Below are 9835 nucleotides of genomic sequence, written 5' to 3' on the forward strand. Positions count from 1 at the left end.
TCCTTGGCAGTGTAGATGGTTGGTACTGTTCTTGCAAGACAGTTTTGTGTTTCAGTCTTGTAGGAGCCCCAGGGGTATTTTTCGGCTTGAAGATTTCTAGGTCAATGAGGTAACAAAACAAAGACTCACAAGACATTCAGGCACAGGGAATGAAGTTCGTAGGAGAAGATTTCTTTTCCGCTTACTAATAAAGTTTCTTGTTCTTACTCTGTGCATTTTCTGGCCTAACTTCTCAATAAAATAAGGTTTTCATGCAGGGGGTAGGGCTGTCTCAGTTCCAACTCTCTGCCTCATCGGGGACCAAGGCATTAGTTTCTCTGTCTCACATAGACCAACCTCCGTGGTCACTCAGATCCATAATCCCCAGGGGCAGCCACAGCATCAGTTCACAGGCTATATCTGGCTTTTACATCCTCTGCTTTGGGCACATGGTAATAAATGCTTTTTTTTTTGCAAAATTGAGTAATGTTTTAAAATCATTTTAAATATTTTATCCAGTATTGCTAGGTGTTTGTGTGTTTTTTTAGATTATCTCAGTCCACTGTATTGTCAGAGCTTTAGTTTACAATTTATTGTTCCATTTTTCATAATTATTTAATCAATTAGTCTTTCCCAAGCAGAATGTTTACTTGGGCTTTTGTTTCAGATCTTGAATATTTAGAAACCTCTCACTTTCTTTTTTATGTCTGAGATTCTTCCCCATGTTCAGAAGGATGGACTAGAGACATATTTTTCAGGTCTAAATAAAGGAACTCTGTGATATAAATAAAGAAACTCTCTGAGGTCCCAACAGGACATGGACCATTTCTTGCCAATCACTAGTAAACCATTGTGAGTATATGTAAACATATTTCTATATAAGTGAATTAATTAACAAGGTTTTAGCAAGAGCCATAAAATTTATTCCACAGAAATGACAACTTGCAAAAATTTGTGATCTTCTAATAAGAAAATTTCAATGATTTGAGAAAAGAGTAATACCCATTATCTAGTATACTAGTGACTGCCATTTTCACAGATAATATACCTCCTACACTGGAAAAATATATGAAATTGTTTAAAACACAAGTCAAAACAAATGGAAGAGCTTATTTGTACCCTACCAGAGGGAAGTAATTTCCTTTAGCTCCTTCTCACACTTCTTAGGTGTGAACTACTATTGCTTATTGATTAAAATTTTTCAGTTACTTGATTATCAAAATGGCCCAAAAAAAAAAAACCTGGCCAGAATAAAAAATAATGAAAAATAACTAAAGACATCTTTGAAATAATAGATTCAGACCAGATCAAACTCTTATTCTGAAACATGGCTCCCTCTTGAATTTATTTATAGTATCTCTGATATGACACAGGCAGGGGTGCTCATTATGAACTGAAGCACATTCAAATATTTCTATTCATTTCTGTACTGCCCAGGTCTATCCATTAATCCCAGGTCTGAGATTCCTGAACTAAAGGAGAAAATTACTTAGTCTCTAAATAGTAGATAATGTTAAGTAGATAAATCAATAAAGCAGTAAACTACATTTGAAGAACGCATTGGGGGAAGTTTTCAGGAAAAATTGGAATTATTCCTTTATTTAGTCTTTCTCACTACTAATGTGCAAACACAAGTTTTTAAAATCAAATGACCTTTCCCACAGATACAGTAACAAGTAATTATAAAGTGATCAAATGATAAAAAGAAAAAGAAGAAAGATTGTGTCTTTAGTACATTCTAATTTTTAAAAAGCACTGTGGCTTTTTTAAGCTGCTTATTAACCACAGGTAACATTACCAAACATATAACCATCAGGCTTAGTAGACATCAAGTCTAAGCCAATAAAATAAGTCTATGATTTAAACATACACCCTAAAAGTAAATTAAAATAGCTGTATTCAGAATATCCAGGATTGGTTTGCTTTACTTTTTTTCTTTTTTTCTTGGTATCTATCTCCTTGATACTCAGAATGTGCTCCACAGACCAGCAGCCTCAACATCACCTCAGGATTGTTAGAAATGTAGAATTTGGGGCTGCACCTAGGTCGTAAAGAATCAGAATTTACACAAGATCCCCATATTTAACAATATGCATTAAAGTTTGAGAAGCTCTGTACTATAACACATTCTATTTTACTATATAACATATATGTACTATATAACATTCTAATTTAATGTCAAGTGCAGAATTTCTTATGAGGGTCATGCAAATGTCATGGAATTATATAGTGATGGTTTCTGAACTTTGTAAGATATACTCAACACCACTGATCTGTACAATCTAAATGGATGAACCTCATGGGATGTGAAATACGTCTTAATTTTCTTAAAAGGGAGAAAAAAAGATAAGTAATAGTAAATGCTTTCAAATTGTATGGCACAGATGAATGGGACCAGTTTCAAATTTTTCCTGTTATCTTGGGAAAAAAATAGATACACCATTTTCTGAGGCTTGCTTCTTATTGCGAGGGAACCACAGAAGTCCTCGACTCTGGGCAGCCCGACCAATGATGACACAGCGCATCCCTCCACCTCCAGGGTTTGCCAGGTGCCCGTGGGAGCGGAAACGCCCCCCACACCTCCAGAGCAGTTTACAGAACTGCTGCAGAGAACTGTTTTCCCCGGGAAATCGCTTGCGGAAGGAATGTGACGCGTCCGGAAACCAGATTACCCAATCAAGCAAAGGGGCTAAAAGGCTCAAGTGCTATCTGCCAGCTGCACTTGTGGTCCCAGGCGTGTCGGGGGAGAGGGGTGGACACTTCTCCCTCATTCTGCCCCCTACTTACCCCTGCAACCCGCCCCCAACAAGCAACTAGATTCCTTACAATCTCTCAGTTACACAGAGTCCGCTGCAAACGACCCCGGCCCCCTCGCTTCCATAGTTCAGGAGTCTCCCGGCCCGCAGAGCATCCCTAACAGCCTCATCTGCCCTGGACAGCCTTGGTAAACGTGGGTGGGAAAGCCTAAAGGCTCTATTTCCTCGACTTAACCTGGAGACCTGGAGGCGGGACAGAAGCTGTCCTGGGATCTAGTCCATTCCCTCCCGTGCGCACCCGCGAACTTCCCTGCTGTCTGGGGGCCAGAGGACCTGTGCGCGCCCCGCTGAAGGGCTAAGGCCGGAAGAGCAGACGGCCAGGAGCGCAGGTCCCCGGCGCACCCAGGCAGCGCCAAGGACCCTCAGAGTTCTCGTCGTCTTTCCCGCCTAGGCTGAGTCAGGGCGGCACAAATGTGAATCAGTCCCCTGACTAGGACATACCTTTGCGCAGCGACACGGGGACTCTTTGAGGGCGCGTGGTGACACTCGGACTGAAGACATCGATCAGACCCGATGGTCCGTGGCGGTGTAGGGACCCCGCGGCCCCACAGGCCGTGGGCAGACACACGCGCGCACGTGCACCCGGCTCGCGCCCCCCGCCCGCCCGCCCGCCCGCGCAGCGCCCGCACTCACAGGCAGGGGTAGTAGCCGTAGGCAGGCCCCGGGGGCTGCGGACAGCCGTCGTCTCCCAGCTCCGAGTCCATGAGCAGGTAGTCCTGGCTCTCGTTGCGCCGCGCGCGGGCCCCGGCCGCCCCTCGGGGGGAGCTGCCCCGCCGGGGCCCGAACGCGGGACTCTGGCTCATGGCGGGAACGCCCCGCGGGCCCGGGCCGCGCTCCCGGGGGTGGCACCGCGGTAGTCCCAGCGGAGCCCCGGCGCGGAGCGCCCGCGTCCCCCGCCCCGCCTGCCCGCGTTAGAGCGGCGCCCGGGGGACGAGGGCGAGGAAGGGGGTGCGGGCGCCCGGCCCTCTGAGGTCGGCAAGCGGCTCCCTCGCTGGCCAGGGGAGAAGCCACGGCTTGGGCCGGGGGGGGGGGTCAGAGGGGACCTGGACGTGAGCGCGTCCGGCCAGGGGGCCCGGAGGCGGCGGCCGGGGCTCCCGCGCCGAGCGAGCCCAGGCGGGGCGGGTGCCGCGGAGCCTGAGAGCCGAGAGCACGGGAGGCAGAGCTGAGGAGTTACTATGTCAACCAAGACTCTCCAACCCTCCGCTCCCGCCTTCTTCCCCCGCATCCTCCGTCCTCATCCCCACCTTTAAAGGGATCGGAACAACGTTCCAGAAAGCAGCCAAAGCCAGTCCAGTGGCCGCAACTTTCAGGGCTAGGATGAACCTGAACTAGGCAGAGCCACCCCACACGCAGTTTCTTTCTTTTTCGGCCCTAAGAGTCTGGCAGTTAAAACATCATACAAATTGAGTACTTTGCAGGTAGCTTCCCTTAAGTAAAAATCTTGAAGAATCAATGAGACGTATTTTTTAAAAAAAGAACAAGAGCCTCTCCTTTCTCCAGATTGCCTTCGTTTTCGTAAGGCGTTTTTCTCCCATTCCCAGTCCCTGAAGTTATTACAACTCCTTATTTTAAAATAAACATAACATTTTACATTCCCAACGTCAGATGTTCCCAGTTCCTAAGCAAACCAACAAAATAGGCAAGCATTTTCCAATGATACCGATAAAGAAGCCAAAAACCTATTTCCTTCAGAGAAAAACTTCTTCCATCACTGCAAAAGCTGAAATTATTTGTCTGCTAGATGTTTCCCACACTTCCAAAGGCTTAGTTTTAAATTCTGATTTAATCTTCATACACGTGAGAAGTAAAGACTCATCAAGGATGAATCAGTATCTGCAGTAGCTCAAGCGGTAGTCAATGAGGAATCCATTCATTCATTCAACAAATATTTAGTTAATGCCAGCTGTGTTGCCAAGTATCACTGTGGGGGTCAGAGGTGAACTAGCCAGATAAGGCTCCTGTCTGCCCTCATGGAGCATTCATAAAAGAGAGGAAGACTGATTAAAAAGCAAATGAGAAAGTATCAGAGACAAAAGCTACAATGAAAATAAAACAGGTTGATGTGATAATAACTGGCCACAACTTCAGATCAGGTAGTTAAGAAGCCTCGCCAGAGAAGGTGCAACTGAAGTGGAAATGTATACATAGCAAGCAACCGGACATGTAAAAATCAGAAAGAAACCCATTGCAGTTGGGTTAAAGAAAGCCAGACTGTCTGAAATTCTGTTTGTAAAGGTAACTTTACTTTTCAAGAGTAGACAATGAAACAGACACTGGAAGTGTGAGCAAAAGCAATCAACATAATAGAGGGGGAAAGTTCTAAATGTAGGACTTTTGATTTTGTCAATACACTAGAAACTAAAGCTCAGAGAGGACAGGAACCATTGTATCCTGAGAGCATAGTTCTGTATTTTTCACAGGTAAGTGGAATTAATGAATGGACGGATACATAGATAAGGTGTAGAAAGAAATAAAACATTTTTAGCCACTAGAAGAACATTTACCCTGAAAAACTAACCTCAGTTATTCTATATGTAAGTTATTCCTGGCTGAAAAATCTCCTGTTTTGATCTCTCAACATGTAGAGCCATGATTTAAAATTCTTATTTCCTAATAATTTTACACAGCAATAAGATACTGTGCTTGAAATTTGTTTATAGCAATTGCTATCTGTAAGAATTCAGCAGCTTTAATGCTTGAATTAATTAGTAAGTAAATGTTTGATTTAAATAGTGCCAAGGTAATCTGGGAACATCAAGAGTAGAAAAAAGTTTAGTGGAGCAATTCATATTCAAATGTTTTCAACCTAGCTCAAAATCTGTGAGTTAAAGCAAAGTTAGAAAAGATTGGTGGTGTTAGTTGAAGTGTTAGTCCTTAAATTCAAAAACAAAAATTGAGACAGAATTTATTTTGTTGTTCTTAGTTGAGCTGTTTGTGCCTTTTCTCCTAACACTGTTTTTCATTCTCAAGTAGCAACCTTCACACTGAAAAAAATATTACAGTAAACTTATAATGTGACATCCATTTTTCATTTGCAAGATAAGACATGCTTTTCTCTATTACTTGAAAAAAAGTTAGTACTGGACCAATAATCCTGGAGGGAAATCCTGGGGGAAGGAGAAGCTGGTGTACAGAGAATTAGAAGATTCTGGAAGAGTTTATGATATGATGAAGAAGAAGGAGCATTAGGCTGGAGTCTGAAAGCCTGGGTTCTTGTTCAAACCATTCCTCTGCCTAAAGCTTTGTGATTTCAGAACGTTTAAGTTCTGTGTGCCTCTTTTATTCATCAGTAAGTGGATATATAATTACTGAAAATCCCTCAATCTCTAACTTCCTGCATTCTGTGCTCATCTATGCAGTTTTATCTCTTCAATTCCATTTAAAAACACCATGAAACAGGGAGACAATCAATTAACATTTTTAAATCAAGTACAGCAGTGTTGAGTAGATGTGGAGTAATGAAGAAAGTTGAGGGAATGAAGAAATGCTACTTCTCAAAGTAAAAAATTGTTAAAAGAGTGAAGAAATTATAGTTTGCACAGAGTTAAAAATTTTTATGCAATTTTATGTTATGTATGTTTATGTGGTTTGTTTCTGATACTGAAATAAAACAAGAACACCTGTTGTAACTCCATGATGCAAGGAAGTGGGCTACATGCTTCTTTCTTTTTTTAAAAGTTTTTTAATTGACATATAGTTGACATACAATATTATACTGGTTTCAAGTACACAATGTAGTGATTCAACAGTTATCCACATTATTAAATGCTCACCCCAACTAGTGTAATCAGTATCTGTCAACACTGAAGGATGTTACAGAACTACTGATTATATTTTCTATGCTGTACTTTCATTCCGATGACTAACTGATATTATAATTGAGACTGTGTGCCTCTTTATCCCCTTCACTTATTTCACCCACCCACCCCAACCTTCCCCATGGTAACCACCAGTCCCTTCTCAGTGTCCATAAGTCTATTTCTGTTGTGTTAGTTTTGTTTTGTTTTTTAGATTCCACATAAAAAGTTAGCTGTGTGCTTCTGAGGGGAAGGAGGAGAGGCCATTAAGATAGGATTTTTACCTCATCACAGACATCTGCACTGACTGATTGATTTTTCAAAAACTGGTATAATTATTATAACATAGTATTTTGAAAAGTCAGTTGGAGCAAAATAAGTAGAGGAAAAGGGTTGCCCTCTAGAAGATCTCAGGCTAGAAGGCCAGAGGAACTGCTTCTCATATCAGGGACAAAAGGTTGAGAAAACATTATCAGAAGCTTAATGACTCAAGAAGAAGCTAAGAAAATATTACATAGAAAACTTGAAGCAGCTGCAGTTTATGAAATGCTGTGACTGATGGGAAACCACTGACACAACAGAGTTTTTGGGAAATGCAGTTTGGGGATAGTTGGCCAACAGCTACAAATAATAGTTTAGTCAGAAATTCATCTGGATAATTTAAAGCATGGAGACCCTGGGTGCTGACTCCTAACACATGGAGAATCCATGGGGAAAAAACCTCAAAACATCCTAGAAGCCTCAGAAGGCCTGATCTTCTATGAATGAAGGTCCTCTGTAAATTCTGGTTGAGTGAAATAGTTGCAGGTGCTACTAGATTTTTGAACATTAATTTATTAATTTTCAAAGTAAAGTATTGTAATAATTACATTTAATATTTCTGTTGCAACTAAAACTTTATTATATTAAATATTAGAAAAAGAAAAATGAAAATAGCAGCCTATTTTATTTGAGCTTACCATAGATGTCAGAATTCTAACATTCCATAATGAGCATTTTGTAAGTATTTGTGATTACCAGAGTTTCACTTAGAACAAGTCATGTTGAACTAAATTAATTTTTTTGATAGAATTATAATAATGCTTTCAGTAAACTATTGGCCAATGGCATTTTATAGTGTATTTGTCAGCCAGATTGAAAAAAGATGGACTGGGTAACAGAGGAGCGATTCATGAACAGACAGAAGACTGCTGGGAAGACTGCTGATTTATAGATCAATGTCACACAGGCTCAGTAAATGGAGACATATCAAGAATAAGCAAAGTTGCTTTATAGGTAGTTAGTTACTATTGTTAGAAATGTTCTTATGCAGACTGGACCTCGGTTTTCCACTGTGCTATAGAGTGAATGCCTGTATCTGTGATAAATGAACACTAAGATCCTTGGAGAAAAGGTCTAAAATTCAAAAATTAATCATCATCTCCAAAAATAAAAAATGCACAGTTGAAAAACTCAGTATCTATTCCTAATTTATTTAGAAAAAAAAAAGCTTAGTAAACGAAGAATAGCAGACACATCTTTAACATGAGGAAGATCTATTTCAGATAAAACCAACATGGAGAAATATCAGAGGTCAAGGTAGAGAATAAGATAAAGATGTTACTATATTACTATTTATTCATTAGCTAAGAACTTCTACAATAAACTAAATAAAACATAAATAGAAAACATTTGAAAAAGAACATAATCCTATTAGTTTTCAGTTGATGTCAATTATACAGTAACAAAATTGAAGTTTTTTAACTGAAAATTATTAGAACTAAGGAGAAAGAAATGTGTTTGGAACAGTGCTATATTAAAAAGGTAAACATGGAATACCCAGTGTCTTCCTATATACTACCAATAGCTAGTCAAAATATAATAAAAGCGGATGGTGGCATGAGTAGGACAGCCGAAATCTCCTCCCAAAAACATATATATTTTTGAAAATACAACAAATACAACTATTCCTAAAAGAGAGACCAGAAGATAAAGGACAATAGCCAGGCTACATCTACATCTGCGAGAACCCAGCGCCTCGCGAAGGGGGTAGGATACAAGCCGCGGCTCGGCGGGACCTGAGCGCCCCTCATCCCAGCTCCCTGGTGGGAGGAGAGGAGTCAGAGCAAGGAGGGAGAGGGAGCTCAGGACTGCTAAATACCCAGCCCTAGCCACCCACACTGAGAGTGCAGACACACAGGGCATGGTGCGCTGGATACTAGGGAAACGGGACAATAAAACCTGTGAGTGGGTCCCCACATCCGGTGCCCCCGAGACAAAGAAAAGCTGGTGCCTTTTGAATGTCTTAAAGGGACAGGAGCCTTACAGCTGGACAGAAGCATCCCGGGACACTCATCCAGCAGCTGGGAATCCTGGGGAACTCCGGGCACAGTAACCCCCTGGGCAGCAGGGCAGCTCTGAGGCCCCTCATGGTGATAAACACCCTCCTGCCTGTTCCCCCACTGCTGCGGCCCCGCCATAGCAGGGCAACAGTCTGAAAGCGGCCACGCCCACAGCAACCACGCAGAGCTTACTCCACAGCAGCCCAGACAGGAATCAGAGACCCTGTCTGTGCGCAACTGCCCAGCACAAACCGCTAGGGGTCACCATTCTCCCAGGAGAGGAAGATGACGAGCAGGCAGGAAGGGAATTTGTTCTCCCAGCTGACACACGCGCCATCTGCCCATCACCACGAAAAGGCAGAAGAATTTGATTCAGACGAGAATCACACAGACATCCTCCCCTGAGAGGGAACCTGGGGAGATAGACCTAACCAATCTTCCTGAAAAAGAATTCAAAATAAAGGTCATAACCATGCTGATGGACTTTCAGAGAAATATGCAAGAGCTAAGGAGGGAGAATACAGAAATAAAACAACCTCTGGAAGGACTTAAAAGCAGAATGGATGAGAGACCATAGATGGAATAGAAATCAGAGAACAGGAACACAAAGAAACTGAGACAGAGAGAGATAATCTCCAGGAATTAAAGAATATTAAGAGAACTGTGTGACCAATCAAAATGGAATAATATCCACATTTTATTCCACAAAATGGAATAAAATCTGGTACCACATACAGGGGTACCAGAAGAAGAAGAAGAGAGAAAAAGGGATAGAAAGTGTATTTTAAGAAATAATTGCTGGAAACTTCCCCTAACTGGGGGAGGAAATAGCCTCTTAGACCACGGAAGCACACAGAACTCCCAACACAAGGGACCCAAGGAGGACAACACCAAGACACATAATAATTAAAATGGCAAAGAT

At 42.0% G+C, this 9835-nt stretch overlaps 1 protein-coding gene across 4 annotated transcripts in view; it reads right to left on the minus strand.

The window, feature by feature from the left end:
- The window catches only part of TRPC6 (transient receptor potential cation channel subfamily C member 6), a 113465-nt gene extending 109514 nt beyond the window's left edge, over nt 1-3951 (minus strand). For 3 of the 4 annotated variants that reach the window (XM_036902811.2, XM_036902810.2, XM_036902809.2), the window contains exon 1: nt 3429-3947. In XM_036902811.2, the coding sequence (XP_036758706.2) occupies nt 3429-3598 (170 nt within the window). In that variant the 5' untranslated portion in view covers nt 3599-3947. Of the gene's footprint in view, nt 1-3428 lie in introns of all 4 variants that reach the window. The other variant, XR_005028221.2, reaches the window with a different exon arrangement.
- Between the last annotated feature and the right edge of the window lie 5884 nt (nt 3952-9835).

The sequence above is a fragment of the Manis pentadactyla genome, chromosome 13 (genome assembly GCF_030020395.1).
Source record: "Manis pentadactyla isolate mManPen7 chromosome 13, mManPen7.hap1, whole genome shotgun sequence".
In the NCBI taxonomy this organism is placed as follows: Eukaryota; Metazoa; Chordata; class Mammalia; order Pholidota; family Manidae; genus Manis; species Manis pentadactyla.